This window comes from Primulina huaijiensis, chromosome 2 (assembly GCF_012295235.1).
Source record: "Primulina huaijiensis isolate GDHJ02 chromosome 2, ASM1229523v2, whole genome shotgun sequence".
NCBI lineage: Eukaryota > Viridiplantae > Streptophyta > Magnoliopsida > Lamiales > Gesneriaceae > Primulina > Primulina huaijiensis.
The window spans coordinates 21,331,895-21,348,200 of record NC_133307.1 but is presented as its reverse complement, the minus strand read 5'-3'; the positions used below and the strand labels follow the sequence as shown (position 1 = coordinate 21,348,200).

Genomic DNA, 16,306 nt, shown 5'->3' with positions numbered 1-16,306 from the left:
TTGAGTCTAACCGATTCTCCAATGATAAATATTCCACTTACATGCATTTTCACCAAAATTTTATAAATACATCAAGCCAAGATTAAATATTTGTCAAATATATATTGAACCAACCTAAATATTATTTACAACCTTAGATTATCGTAGCTTTATATATAAATATCAAGACTAGATTTTATTTTTAAAAAAATTAACAGCCAGAGAAAAAATGTTTATGACTCAGAATACTAGAACATAATCAGATCCTTAGCATATATGATAGAAGCTAGTACAAACCTTTACGCAGCATCAAAACTGATAATTTACGCCTTTGGTTTTCCTTCATTATCATGAAGCACTTCATTTTGGGCTGCCAGAATTTTGTCATTACCAACTGTCGATGGTTGTGGAGCTGTGTTACCAGCAGATCTAGGTTCCTAAACGTGAAACAGGTAGAAATCAGAGGATGTTACATACCAGCAAACAAATACGTGATCCAGGCTATCAAATTCCGTTTGACTAAATGAAAATCAACAACAGTGCACCAGTCATGGTATTATTTGAACTGAAATAGTTTGCGAAGGGAGGGAGAGCATGGAAATTGCACATGTTTTGGTCGTAATATGTTAGTTATAAATCCATATGTTCACTTCAAACTTGCTCGTTTCCCAAACTATGTATCAAGATAGGGGTGAGGGGGGAGCTCACCGCGCGGTATGGAAATTCATCTGCCTCAAGCATGTGTACAATCTGTCCCATCTTTGGACGCTTATTGGCATCCAAATCAACACACCGAAGGCAAACAAGTAATATTCTTTTCAAAACTCTTGGGGGAGGAGGAACCTCAATCCGGGGGTCTACCAACTCTTCACTACGACGACTTGATATCATCCCTTTGAACCAATCGATCAAGTTCATCTGAAAGTGGGAAAATGGGTTAAAACAAATTAATATTTTGGAGGTACGTAAGAGCACATTTCAGCGAAGAGGGTTGAGCATGGGATGGGATATACACAGAAGAAATGGTTGAAAGTAGAACTTTCTTCACCTCTCCAGGCGGTCTGGAATAGTCTACCGGGCTCCTTCCAGTTATTATTTCCATGAGTAGAACTCCATAGCTGTACACGTCGTTGGCTTCATTAAGCATGCCAGTACTTGCATAGTCGGGGGAGACATATCTGTCATAAATCAAAAAAATGGAGCAGATGGGAAATTATGAGAACTGCTCGCACCTATACAATTGAAAGATTAATGGAATATGTACACCAAAGACATGTACACCAAAGACAGAACAAAAAACAAACCCAAATGTTCCCATTACTCGTGTAGTAACATGGGTTTTATCAGATTCCAATAATTTGGCAAGTCCAAAATCGGAGACTTTAGAGTTCCATCTTTTATCTAAAAGAATATTGCTGGATTTCACGTCACGATGAACAACTTTGGGTTCCAATCCTTCATGCAGGTATGCCAGTCTGGGAATGAAAAAGAAAAAAAGAACAACCCAATATCAGCAGAATGGTCCTTGATGGGGTGAAAATTATGTCAATAAAAATTAACCATGGAATTTCTAGAATAATCTTTTTCCAAATAGTAACTACTCGAATTTCCAGAATTAGTTAAGATAATATATAATGGATGTTTCAAAGAAAGCACAAAGATACTAATAAAGAAAAGGCAGACAGAAGCAATAATATTACTATGCCTCACCCTCTTGCTGTCCCACTGGCAATTTTCATCCTGATCTCCCACGTTAAAGGGCTAATTGGCCCCACCTCACCATGCAACCATTGCTCCAAATTTCCATTATCAATGAACTCATACACAAGCAACCTTAATCAGAGTGAAAAGATCAGTTGACAATCGAAGAAAAGCTAGTCACATGTTCTACGTTAACCAAGAGCTAATTAGGTGTACCTATGAGCACCTTCCGCACAATAACCTATCAGTCCCACAAGGTTTTTGTGTCTTACTTTGCCAATTGCTTCGACTTCCACCCTAAACTCCTTTTCTGCTTGACCCCTGTCACAACAGAATACTCAGCATTAAGTATTTGTGCTCATAATTGCAGCTTTTTCTGGCAAGTCTTAACAAAGCATATGTAGGAACTTTGCAGTCACATTCAGAATTGCTGTCATAGTGATGATCAAATTCGTGCTAAAAAACAAAGTGGAAATTTACTGCTTCATTTTCTTCAGAGATTAGAACAGTATTGGCTCCATGTTTTATAAATGAAATTTATACTTTCTACCAGTGCAGGATTACACCATCCAGTACCTTCTGCACGCAGCATTATTAGGACTCATAATGTCATGATCGCATTCCAATGTGGATTACGGAGTAAAAGTGAGGTGCAATTGCTAGTGCAAATGCCCACTAGCAATACACTTTCAACAAAAAGTCCTTCCCACTCAAAACATGCAATTGCAAACAAGTCGTGGTCAAATATTTCCCACATGTATAATTTTTACACTTTTTGGCATCATTTTCACACAGTGAAATGTCTTCTGCAAAATTTTTAAAAAAACGCATAATACAATATAGGGGAAGAAGCCGCAAATATAAACTGAGAAATAAATGTAAACTGAGAAATAAATGTAACACGACAGAGTTAATGAAGATGAGATAATACAACACCTTGCTAAAGAAGACCAGAAATGATCGGCAAAGTAAGGGAAAAACGGCAAATGTAAACTGAGAAATAAATGCAACACGACGGAGTTAATGAAGATGAGATAAAGCGAAAGATTATAATGCAACAGTTAACAAAAAGATAAAAAGTGTGCGACACTTGATCTGCCGAACAGAGCACAAGATGAGAAAAATCAGAACCAAAAGAAACAAAGGGGAAAAACCACCGTTCACTTCGTGTTTCTATGTCTAATCACAAAGGACAAAATCAATCACCAATACCCTTAATTCCACATAATCCAGATCTAGGGAGCTTTAACTCTGTCTCTCTATTCCGCCAAAAAAATAAAGCCACAAAATCAAAGACAATAATATTTCTTCTTACTGTGGACTAAGAATTTGTTAGTTGTCCCACATCGGATGGATAAAATACTTGTGACTTGCATATATGGGCTTAGACAATCCTCCCCCTTGAGCTAGCTTTTGGAGTTGAGTTAGGTCCAAATTTCATTCTTAACATGGTATCAGAGCTCAGGTTCCACCGTTATATGTTGGACTGCCTATAATTAGGTCACCCGTTCTGCCCATAGTTGGGTCATTTACAAACTTCACGCTCCAGATGTTCATTACTGGACGTGAGGGGTGTGTTAGTTGTCCCACATAGGATGGATAAAATACTTGTGACTTGCATATATGGGCTTGGACAATCCTCCCCCTTGAGCTAGCTTTTGGGGTTGAGTTAGGTCCAAGTTCCAATCTTAAACGAATTAGATTAAAATAACCATTAAGAAATCATAAATGAGTAGTAAAGCATGAAACCACAGGCTGGCAATAAAGTCGCCCCTCTACTGAATATTGTCTATAAATCTAATGTTCCACTTGTTCTAAATTTGACTATGTTAAGAGAAATACAACTTTAAACATAAAGAGAAAATACTTTCTATGAACCCTCAAAACTTGCCAATCCAGGGTAATTGTCCTCATAAGGAGATTCTCAGGCTGCATAATATGAGATGCCTTCTGCAATTCACAGACTAGCTATGCAAATTACACGATTTAGATATATATTCCGATTTCCCATGCTGAAAACAGTAAACTTACTTGTTGTTCAGAAGATTTTTGACAGCAATAACAGAACCATCCTGTAAAACACCTCGATAAACAACGCCATAACCTCCTTCCCCAATCACATTCGCACTGGTAAACTGATTCGTAGCGACTAAAAGCTCATTTAAACTGTACCACCGCCCCCACCCAGCATTCCCAAAACCGTCGGTGGACGCGGAAAATGCCGATGAAGATTCACTCCGAGTCACACTCGACTCGTTGCTCTCCGAGCTCCCCTTCTTACTCCCCGATTCAATTTCCCCAACCTTCCCGACATCTTCCACCAGAACTAACGCTTTGATTTTCTCATCAATAACTTTGATAGCCTGACCTTGATCGGACTCATTAACTTCACCGATCTCCTCAAAAACCAGAGGCAGTCGCCCAGCGCTACGTTTTCCGCCAATGTGGCGCAGTTTTGACTTTCGTCTCCAACGAAATAACAGAAAAAATATGAGAAAAACAGCAATCACAATCACGACGGTAACGATAACTACGGCGTACAGTTTCTGGCCGAGAATCGGAGTTTTTGAGGTCAAAATATTACCAGAATCCGCCATTTCTCCGGAGAGATACTGGCCTAGTCTCCCTCTCTCTTCGAGTGGAACTTTCTAGAAACGAATGGAGTGGGATACGGAAAGAGAAAGCCTTTCTCCTAGCTAAATAGTCTGCACTCTGCCAACGGATACTGAAAGTGGAACTGGGAGTTGAATCAGCGGATGAGAAATTAAAGGGGCAAAAAATCATACAGAGGAAGTTGCTTTGACCGTTTTTGGTATTTTGTTTTGAGAATATTACAAGAGTGCCATTCTTATAATTTCACAACATCAGGGGCGGAGACAATTTTAGGAATTAGGTGTGGCGGGACGCCGGTTCTTGTTAAATGACTATTGTACCCTAGGTTTTATTTTGAATTCGCCAATAACCCATGCATCCCGCATTATGCTATTTGCCATTTTACCTATCCAATTCGTTTATTTTATATCCATATTCTATTTTATTAAAGTTGAAAATATGATAGAAATCGTCAAATATATCAAAATATATATTTATTTTTGCCCTTCAATTATGAACAAATTCATCAAAAATTTTTCTATCAAAATTGTATTGTAATCCATCACGATTTCTTATAATTACATTTTGATACTCATTTAAATATAAATCAAATGAATTATAAAAATATTATACAAACACACAACGCGTTTATAGGTGTATACTAGTATTAATTAATTATACCGAGCCAAGTAAATTTTGTGCTGAATTTAATTAGGTGGACATGTTCATCTATTGTTAATTCAACTCACATATTTTATATGAGAAAATGAACCTAACACAATTTGACCGTTTTAAATATGATTATTCTTATAAGTCATTTTTATTTTATTTTAGTTAATTATATTTTATAGTGGAGGGGTGGAGTAATATTAAAATCAAATTTAATTAATAGCCTAATTTTTAAATATAAAAATAAAAGTGAGGATAAAGAAGTATGTATGAAAAGTTAAGAAACTAAAAAAAAATATTGGAATTATTGCAAAAGAGACACACAAGAACTTGGTTTGGGTCAATTAATCATTATAATGAAGGCTTGTTATAGCTCTTTGGAGTATTATTATTTTAAGCAATAATTTAATAGAGTTGATGGAATTATCAATATATATAGATATTAGTGCTAGTGGGCCAAAGCCAATAATATGTATTTTTTGATTTAAAATCCCTGTCCCATGGATTATGAGTTAGAACTTAGAACGGTCAAGGGATGATTATCATGAGAGCATATGTTATACGAGAATGGTAAAAATTTGTGTGAGACGGTTTTACGGGTCGTATTTTGTGAGACGAATATCTTATTTAGGTCATCCATAAAAAAATATTACTTTTGATGCTAAGAGTATTACTTTTTATTGTGAATATCGGTAGGATTGACCCGTCTCACATATAAAGATTTGTGAGACCGTCTCACAAGAGACCTACTTTATATGAATAACCCCTTGTTGCGGTCACACATTCGAATTTACTCCATGTACACTCGTAAGCTAGTAAACCTTCTATTGTGGTTGCGGATAATGGATGTATCCTAATTTACTCAACACATAATTAAAAGATAGTAACGGAGAATTCCTTGTCATATAAAGAAAACACATTTGTTGCATATGATTCACTTTGTAGCCAGCGAATTTTGGGGGCTGCATCGAGTTTTAATATTTGGGGTATTTATAGAGCTATACTTTAAAAATAGGTAATCAATATATGCATGATTTTCTATTATTTGTTTGACTTTTAGGATAGCTTAGGCAGATGAGGTGGGCCCAAAATTTGACTTTATCATGTTTTTATTTAAAATATGGTAAATTATATACTTAATTGAATAAACAAATTATAGAAATACTCTATAAATGATAATATCAATATTGATAGAAAATGAGATAATGTTAAAATATTAATTTTTAATTTTATTTTATTAAATATAGATAATTAAAACGAATTAGAAATTAAACATAATTAAAAAAGTTAAAATATACATATTACCAAAAAATACATGAAATCAAAAAAATTTAAAATAAAAAATTACAAATAATTAAAATAAATTACTTACAAACTTAATAAATTACTGTCCAAATCTTTTCTTTCTCTTTTTTTTTTCCATCTAAAATTGAAGGCTCTACAACGGCCAAGTTATCTTAACCACTCCTTTATTTTTTTGTTAAATTTTTTTTATTAATTACTTATTTTGTTAATCATCTATTTAAATTTTTATTAATTATTTGAATTATTTAATTTAAGTATTTAAAATTTTGCCATTTGATTTAATAATTTAAAATTTTTTAAAAAGGTAGCAGATTTCACTGCTCGGAGAGAATCCGTTCGAGACCCGTCTGCACCATCGTGCTAGGAGAAATCCTCGCTTGTCCATTGAAAATGGCCTAAAGAAATATACATATGGACTGAATTAGCAAATCAGTTTATCAAACTTTTATCTTTTACTATATTATAATAAATTACAAAATTATGAAAAGGGGATAATAAAATGGCGTAAATTCGTAATGATACTCACGGAAAATTTTAAGGTCCGTTTCCAGCAAATATCACTAGTCCAGACGCAGGTTCGAAATTACCCTGAGCCTGAAATCACGAATAAGATCGTTCGGGGGAGCAGCTAAGGGTGCTGCTAAAAACAATATAGTGAATGAAATAACCGTACGCTCAAACCTGTAGGAGAATATCTGGTCTTGTCTTGGGTCCTTCACCTGTGGGCCCATCCCTAGATATGGGCCGGATCTTGATGGGCTCATCCATGGAATATCACGTAAATTTTAAGTGGAATTTCAGAACTAACACCCAAACAGTAAAAGAAAAAAAAAAGTACATAAAATTCGTAGTTTATAAATGTTTCTGCAATAATTAGAGTCCCCCATGAATTCCATACAACATCTGAAATTTTATTAATTTCTCAAAATTTCTATACAAATAATCATTTTGTTTTTTATAACATAAGCACACGATGTTGCCGACTACTGTGATACATTCACTTTAATGTCTTAATCAATATAATGATTAAAAAAAACTACAAATTATATTTTAACGTTAATTTAATATTGAGATTAATAACATGGAAAGGGATTGAAAAGCATGGTATATCAATTAAGTCAAAGAAAATCAAAATTTAACGTTACACTCCAACTGAAAAGGCCAATGCAAGTTTGATTAAGTTATCAAAGAATAAAAAATATTCCAACCAATTCATGCAAACCTGAAAAAAACAAAACGCAAGACACCAACTTCAATCATTAAGGTGTCAGAAGATTTCGTCGAGTATCTTCTTACACATCTAACATTGTTCGTGACTCCAAAGTTTTCTTATTGAAGAGTTAAATGTTCATAGAATCAAAATAGGAGCTCCATCGAGTTAGATATTTATGATGTAATTATTAATGTGTTTGAAAGAATTCTCTCTTATTATTATTATTATTATTATTATTATTATGTTCATGATTTTAATTGATATGTACTATTTTATTTTTCATTAAAAAATTTTAACTCGGATAGATTTAAAATCTTGGTTCCGTCATTGGTCACCCATACTCAGTCGCGACTGTCATATCCACATTATCAATTCCAACTCTAGCTCTTCCGACAACCTTGAGCCTTTGGGCGGAGGCTTTGAAGACCTCACGACTCACATTGGTGCCGCTCCTCCCAGTCAGCACGTCAAATAGCGAAGTTCTGTGCAAAGTTTTTGGAGGCTGATCAGGTTGTACGAGCAGTCCATTTTTAGGGGATTCTTTGAGCAGCTTCAACCCCGGACTTCTCATCAACGAGAGCATCGTTGGCTTCACGTCCATGGAGAAAACAAAGAACGGGCAAGGATGATGGTGGCGATGGAAGGATAAGGAGTTGATGCCCAAAGTGGAGGAGAGGGCATGCCGGCATGGTGGTCTAGCAATGAGACGACGTGAATTGTAGTGAAAGTTTAACGTTGGTTACACATTTATGAACTTCTTGCATTGAAAATCTAATCGGGATAAATAATTTGTACAGTTATGGAACGACATATTTGATGAAAGATAATAATTAGGGGCGAACATTCGGTCGGTTCGGTTACCTACCGAACCGAAATATTTAGCCATAACCGAACCGAACCGAATTAATTTTCATAACCGATGAAAATCGAACCGAATTAAAATCGGTTAATTCGGTCGGTGACCGAATTAACGGTTAGTTTTAAAAAAAATTTGTGTTTTAACTTTAATTATATATAATAATTTTTTTTAAAAAATACAGTCTATACAAATGGATAATAAAAAAGTGAGAACGAGAAATTGGGTTTGAGAAGTGAGTACGAGATCATAGATTAGAATTAGGGTTGATTTTAAAATTTAAAATTAAAATATATATAAAAAGCGATAAATAATAAAAATGTATTAAATAATAGTATTTATTATATCGGTTAATTCGGTTAACCGATTTTAAAATTTTGAAAAACGTAACCGAATCGAATTAACCGATATAATCAAATTTTTTTAAATTTGAAAACCAAATTGTCGTAATAATCGAACCGAATTTTCGAATTGGTTCGGTTAGATCGGTTAATTCGATTTAACTGAAATCTTGCTCACCCTAAGAATAATATGATAATCAATTAGTGAAAAAGTAGAAATCTGGTAAAAAGTTTGACCAGGCTTGTTGCCAAAATTTCTCAAATCGGACATACCATTTTTAAATTAATTAACACTGCTCTGATTGAAGTGGTAGGTGAAACCACCGCGGCAACGACGACGACGACGACAACACGATGGTGGAGGTAAAAATGGAGAATTGAAATAGAACGACAAAAAACAAGAGATGGACATATGCTACAATTTGAATGGATTAAACCAGTGTCGAGAATATATAGAGAATTATTTCGGGTGTAACATAAATTAAGTCGATATGTTTTGTTAGCACTTAACTGGGCTTGCCCAATTAATGAAATTCCAAGTGTAACATTTTACGTTAATGTTCATAAATGCAACAACTAATAAACAGCTGTAACCTTGATGGGGCATTATCTCTGCCTTTTTGAAAATCCAGCGCACAAAGTTGTACGGTTCACATTATTTATTTTAGAAACATCTGTAATTCTATTTTTTAATCATTTAAATATCTTCTATTTTTTAATCATTCAAATATATTGATGCAGCCAATAAATATTCACATAAGGTACCATTTGGTTCGGCAATACCATTTTTATAAATAAAAAAAATTTGTATTCCCCTTGATCAAGAATTTGGACTTGGTTTTATTTGAATCGTTCTAACAGCTAGGGGACCAAATATGACATCCATCGAGTTTTTGTAAGATTTCATATCATCCGTCTCTATCTACATTTATTATATTCATCAATATGGTATTCAACTTCATCTCCATCTTCATATCTGTCGGATGATTGAATATTTTTACTCTACGCAAATATCATATTACCACCTATAATTATATTTTCTTATATATGAATTATTTCGAGTAAATTATCAATATTTACTAAATTGTTGATAAAAATAAGAAAAAAATTAATATAAAAATTATCAAATTAAACATTATAGAAGAAATAACAAAATATTATAAACAATTTATCATAACATTGTTATCCTATAAGAAAAATAACATCAATTTTATACTAATAATTTTCTTTATTCAATCCAACTAATATCATTTAAAAAAAATCATATTAAAATCAACACCACCATTTGGTTCAGATATCGGATTGTCCATCAGATTCCAAAGAAATTGTCATTCTTAATTATGAACATTGTTTATAATGAAATAGTGAATTCGGTTACTGCAAACCATGACAATCAAACAAAGCGTATACAAATTATAACAGTAAAATATTATTACAAAACATTAGATATGAAATTGTTGGGGCCAAAGACATCTTGGCTCCGTGACATCTATCGTTCCAACGCGGGACATGTCTCATATTCGGAACATGTTACACTCCCCTTCCCGATTGTCCCAAAAATAAAGGGAAAAACATCTGTGGTGGGGGGGTTGGGGGGGGGGGGGGGTGGAGGCAGAGGAATTTATGAATGACCCCATGAGGTTTAATGGGGGGCATTAATTAAGACCATTTTTTTGTAAGACATCGGAATCTGATTGTTGTTTTCTTTTTTTGATTTGTTGGGCTCATTGCATGATTTTGTCTGAGACAAGCAGTCCCAACATGAGCCATCGATATTTTTGAAAATAAATTTGAAATTTAATCAAGACCCACCTCTAACATTCAGCTCCCCAAAATATAATACAGACAAGTTAACCTAAAAAAAATTCAAACCACAATCAAAGTCAATTAAAATAATAAGCAAAAAAGAAATAATCTTTTACTATTATTATGAATTTCTATAATAGAGACAAAAATGATGTCTTGGTCTGTTTTTGGCTCTTCCAATTTTACCCTTATGTGATACTAATATTACATTTTTATTTTTAATTTTTTTAATTCAACAAATACTTTTTTTTATTTGTTTTAATTACAACAATTCAAATAACACTTTAATCTCTCAATAATTTTTCAAACTTCACTTTTGTCTTTTAATAATTATAAAAAAAACTGTACACACACCCATTGTATGTGCATAATAGATAGTGTAAAGAATGATTATCATAGTTATTGCGATACGAAATGATATAAATAAGACAGACTCTCATTTGTAATCATTCAACTATCAATAATAATGTCTTTTTTATCTCGATTTCTCTCTAATTCTCACCCCATTCTAAAGAGTTCGAGTAGTCATCCTACCATGAGGAATGCAAGTCACAAAATTAAACGAAAAATTCTCTCAAGACTCACGACACTTCAAGAAAATGACTCAAAAATTATCAACAAAAAGAGCAGCAGTCTCGGAATTCTTACGAATACTGTGAAGAATCTTAAGCTAGGATTCCTAACTTTGAACGTGAAGCTCGAGCAGTATAACCGAAAAATCCCAAATTTTTCTGCCGATCCAACACCACCAACCTGGAACAACCCCAATTCTACTAGTTGCTGACTGATAATGAGTTAGATTGGTACAATAAGATGCAAAAAAATAGATTACTTCCTAGTTGGCATGAATTTTTGTTGGCAATTGTGAAGAGATTTTCCGGTTGGGGAATGAGTTACGACCCCAAAATGATTTTGCAAAGAACTGAGGAGACAAGAAAATAAAAAGGAAATCAATGTAATAGAGTTTTTTAATATGTATGATATGCTATAATTTTCCCAGAGTTGCTCTGTACAAGGAATTTTACTTCCTTCAATCCCTAGCAAAAACTAGTTAAACAAGAGAACACAGAATACTCAACAACCCCAACTCTAACCAACTCCTTTCTTTTTATAATCCCTTTTCTCCTTTCCCAAGCTACCACTTCTCAAATTCTCTTCATTACTAGCCCACTGATTTTGGCCCAATACATTTAGGGCCATAAAATAATGCGGATTCTCTCCGCAACTTTAGAAGAATCCCACTATATCTATTTGATCAACTGTCCGACAAGAGTATTGAGGTTCCTGACCCTATAGCGACAAGTTATTTTGACTCGGATTTGCAACCGGAATTAAGGAAGGAAATCGAAGTGTACAAGCCCCACTCTCTAGTTCATGCCATGAGTCTGCAAGATTATCTGATGACAAGAATAGGGATCACACTTTCAGTTTTAAAGGGCTTGAGAATCCTTACAGTGGAGAGAAACCAACAGCATATTCAAGAAGCACAAATCTTCAGCCAATTTTGCCACATCCTTCTTCGGATGATCTGCCCAAACCAGTGAAAACTCAACTATTGGTCACTATCAAGAAACTTTATGTGTACGCAGTACACAACCAGATTTTGAAGAAAGCATGGGAGCAGATTGAGCCTCTCTGCAGAAGAAAAACACCACCGGATTTTGAGCAGAAGTGCCGAAAAACGTCCTAATATTTTCTTGTTTCTGCTACATATACTACTACGCTTCACTGCCAAGATCATGTTCCAATCTTCTCATTGCCGGTGGCTTGAATTGCTAATCAATCAATGCTCCCTCTCCCAGCCATTATTCATTGCCAGCAAATTAAACCAAGGGACAGAGAGGCATCACTCCAATATTGGATCAGTGGCACAGGTTGTCATTGGAAGCCAACTTGTAGGAAGAGCTTACCTACATATACTCTGATTCCATCGATAGACTCCAGGGGAATGGAAACCAAAGGCTGGCCATCACATAGAGATTAAACAGCAAGTTTCTGAGGTGAGTTTGCTAATGGAGCACAGAGTTAATCAAACGATATAGTGGAAGACTGGCCGTACATCCATTTGAATCTGTATTAGCTGCTATTCTAGAGGTTCTTTGTGTGTTACTACTTCAGAATGCTGGGCTAAAATCTAACAATATTATTGCTGCAATAATGGACAGTAACCTACTGGATACATTCTCTGCAAGGTTGAAGCACGGTGTTGTTCGCTGTAAGACTGTGAAATTGTGAATGTTGCAGGAGTTCATCCAGGGTGAAGTATTCATCCAAGTTACAAAACACACGTTTCCTCTGTTTGTAAGGGTGCAATGGGTGGAGGATCTTTATTTGTGTCAAAACAAGTTCTGATATTTTCCTTGTCAGCGGCTCCACTTGCAAATCAACCAATGTTCACTTTTTTAGCCATTTTTATTTTTTGACTGATACACAGAAAGGATGGCGGTGGATCACTCAAATATTGGTGCAGCGGGACGGGTTGCCAGTGGAAGAAACTTCTTGGGATGCGATTGCGACTTTTGGAGCACATATTCCGACTTCCACTTTGAGGACAAGGTGTTTCTGAGGGGAAGGTAATGATACGAGTGCGAAACAAATGAGTCATGGATAAGAGGATTTGAAGGCTTAACAAGTTAGTCTAGTTCATGTGATTGTAAAAGAAATAATGGAAAGAATGATTACCATATTTATTGTAGTACCAAATGATATAAATAGAACGAAAACTCTCATTTGTAATCATTCAACAACTATTAATAAAAATCTTTTTTTTTTGTATCTCAAATTTATCAATAATTTTTTGCACCCTATTCTAGGAGTCCGGCTGACTCGAACTACCCATCCTATCACACAAGCAAAAACATATCCAAAATAACTATATCGTATCATAATGCATTTTAAATTTTTTATAACTATCCCATATCTATTTCTTGACATATCTTAACCTACGTTAAAAGTTTCATCGAATTATTTTTATTTTTTTAAATATATAGGGAGAGTTTAGTTTTACACAGGTTTCAAACTCAAGATCCACATTAATTTTTTCAGCAGATTATTAGTGAACTAAATTGTCACATAATTTAGTTTTCCGTGGACTGTATAAGTGAGAATTACTCCCATCCGACCTCCATCCATCTCAAACTTCAGAAAAATTTATTCAATCCTCCCAAATGACTTAACTTGCTAATAAAATTATCGGAAGGATCCTACTCAACTTGAATTCGAACCTACCAAAACTTATTTGGAAATATTTATATCCAAATATGAACTCAAATCCAGACTAATCAAAATAGCAACCACGTTCGATTTGTATAGCTCAAAACTTGAAGAACTATCCAAGTGTATAAAGACAGTATAAACAGAAAACTATAACTAAATCAACATTATCATCCAAATTTCAAAACAGCATCACTAAGAATGGCCGAGCTATCAGAGTATAAATTGTAGCGAAGACTGGTTGAAGATGGAGAAGACGAGCCACTTGAATCCAAGTACGGATTTTTCGTCCTTGATCACCGAGGAATAGCAAAATCTAAATAATACATAGAACAAAGAAAGTTGGAAGATCAATGGAAAAATATCACATGATCATCATCACTGTCACACAAGACTTGGATCCAAACTATTAGGGGCTGATAACAGGGATAAGACAATACTATGTAAACAATTGGTTTGAAAATGTACATTAATAAGCATTTTTGGCAACCTGAAAGGATGATAAAGTCTTACACTCTACAACGCAAAATGGGACTCCTGGAGCACAATTCAATCATGCAAAGTAAACAAAACAAGAAACAGGGAGTTACTTAGATAATTTAGAATGTAATAATGATGTGTCAACGACAGCAATTGTCCACTAATACAAACCAGCTATAGGTTTCATTGATCCTACAATTTATATCAAATCCAAGGTCACGTGTTCAATTCACTAGAGCTGCAAGTTGGTGCAATTATTATATGAGGACGTTGAGCAACACATGCCTCTCAACAAATGCGACTTGTATTACACTTTTAATATGATCAAATTGTAATTGCAAACAATCTGTCACCTGAATCTCTGAGGAACCATCACATAATTTGAAAAATATGTCAGAAAAAAGCAGCATGAAATAGAGCATTCTTTGCAAGACTACAACCATATGGAAAATAAATGACTAAAAACCCGTTTTAGCTCGATAACTTAAACAAACAAAATTCTTTGGGATAAGCGTGTAATATACCTATACATGAATACCCTAAACTAGAGTATTTTAAAGTAAAAAAATATGTTTTTTAATTATTAAAAATATAAACATGTTTCTTTCTTCCTTATTTAATAGCAACCAGAAAGAATCAAATATTCTGTAGAGAGATTGTCTTAGACACGAGTAAGAAACAAAAAAATTTATTTTTCAGATAATTAGATTGACATTTCAGTGTAGATAAATGAAATGTAAAAGGGCCTATATCACGTAAAAATATAGGCAAGAGATGTGGCATCTCCAAAAAAGAAACAAGGCCCCTCAATTTGTTAAACACAACACGAAATTATCAACAAAAACATCGAAACAAAATGCAGTGTGACCTTGAGACAGCCAACTCCAGGACGCAGAATCAGTTGCGATATTGGACTTCAATCGAGAAATGGCTACCGTACTATGTAACGGCAGCATTGATTCGACAATTCCCAGCACTGAAGCATGCCTGTCAAATAACACAGAAGCAATTATTTTGAAAAAAATGCATATGAATCAACTGAAACTTGCAACAAAAATGGTGTTTACCTTGAAGCCGTGTAAGGGATTGGTCTGGCGGCGGAGGGAATTGGCCTCCGAGATAGGGTTTTGAATATTGAGTGCGTGCGAGCGCTCATGGAGCTTTTACAGATTGCTGCAGCTGATCTCCAAACCTGCGCCATTTCAGTTTGGACGAGGTCTGCGGGACTGAAAGTCTGAAACGGAAGTGGCGTCGTTTCAATTGCGATCCAAAATATTTATAGTTTAGTGGAAACTGTTTGTATTTTTTTTTTATATAATTATTAATTTAATTTAACTTAAAATGATGATAATTTCATAATTATAATAATTAATAAAAATCATACGGTAATTTAAAATGATAAATGAAAAAAAAACAGAAAAATACATCAATTTGTCTATATTACACATTCATAATACAATAATAAATTACAAAAAGTCGAAAATCTTTGGTTCAAAACTATACTAGACATAATGTAAAATTATATATAACTAGTTACTATGCACACGCGATGCGTGTGTGTACAATTTTTTTTTATTATTATCGATATATTAAAGTGAAATTTGACAAATTATGGAGGGACTAAATTGATATTTGAATTGTTGAAATAAAAATAAAAAAAATAAAAGTGTGTGTTGAAATTAAAACAAAAAACAAAAGTGTAATATTAATATCATACAAGGGTAAAATTGAAAAAAAATTGATGTCTTCCCTAGTAGTTATTATCACGTCCTCATACTTAATATAATAGTATAAAAGTATAGATATATGAACGATAAATTTATTTATATATTATAACATGATGATTTGTTTGAGTGAAGCTTGTATACTAAATTAGCTAGTATTTTTAAATATGAATAAAAGATTGATCAAATAATCAAAATCGATTATTTAAAAAATTGATCATTGAATGAAATATCATTAAAAAAAAAATAAAATCAGTAGTGGTTAACTATAAATTTAGTTAAATATTTTGGAGTGATATAATGTAATTATTGAAACTTGATTTGGGTCAGACCCAGACCCGGTTTGTTTATATACGTGTAGTGTACTTGGTCATTTCATTTTAACGGGAAAGGTACTGCTTCCTCATCTCACTCGCTCATACTTTTG

The 16,306-nt window shown here is 33.9% G+C and overlaps 2 protein-coding genes across 2 annotated transcripts; both read right to left on the bottom strand.

Annotated features, from left to right (window-relative positions):
* Positions 1-4,434, bottom strand: LOC140969244 (probable receptor-like serine/threonine-protein kinase At4g34500). The gene is made up of 7 exons (XM_073430542.1): positions 3,712-4,434; positions 1,897-2,001; positions 1,690-1,812; positions 1,284-1,454; positions 1,028-1,157; positions 688-897; positions 1-416 (listed from the first exon to the last, which is right to left on the bottom strand). Exons 1-7 carry the CDS (start codon positions 4,275-4,277, stop codon positions 303-305), a joined length of 1,419 nt encoding a protein of 472 aa, XP_073286643.1. The 5' UTR covers positions 4,278-4,434; the 3' UTR covers positions 1-302.
* A 9,303-nt stretch (positions 4,435-13,737) lies between these two features.
* LOC140969234 (uncharacterized) lies at positions 13,738-15,434 on the bottom strand. The gene is made up of 3 exons (XM_073430531.1): positions 15,223-15,434; positions 15,024-15,142; positions 13,738-13,991 (listed from the first exon to the last, which is right to left on the bottom strand). Exons 1-3 carry the CDS (start codon positions 15,354-15,356, stop codon positions 13,972-13,974), a joined length of 273 nt encoding a protein of 90 aa, XP_073286632.1. The 5' UTR covers positions 15,357-15,434; the 3' UTR covers positions 13,738-13,971.
* Between the last annotated feature and the right edge of the window lie 872 nt (positions 15,435-16,306).

Coding starts and splice junctions, on each gene's coding strand:
- LOC140969244 (XM_073430542.1), bottom strand. CDS start 4,277: ATGGCGGATTCTGGTAATATTTTGACCTCAAAAACTCCGATTCTCGGC. Junction 1,455..1,689: donor GCCAGTGGGACAGCAAGAGG/GTGAGGCATAGT, acceptor TTTCATTCCCAG/ACTGGCATACCTGCATGAAG. Junction 1,158..1,283: donor CGAGTAATGGGAACATTTGG/GTTTGTTTTTTG, acceptor GATTTATGACAG/ATATGTCTCCCCCGACTATG.
- LOC140969234 (XM_073430531.1), bottom strand. CDS start 15,356: ATGGCGCAGGTTTGGAGATCAGCTGCAGCAATCTGTAAAAGCTCCATG. Junction 15,143..15,222: donor ATCCCTTACACGGCTTCAAG/GTAAACACCATT, acceptor GTTATTTGACAG/GCATGCTTCAGTGCTGGGAA. Junction 13,992..15,023: donor CTGGAGTTGGCTGTCTCAAG/GTCACACTGCAT, acceptor TGTATTATTTAG/ATTTTGCTATTCCTCGGTGA.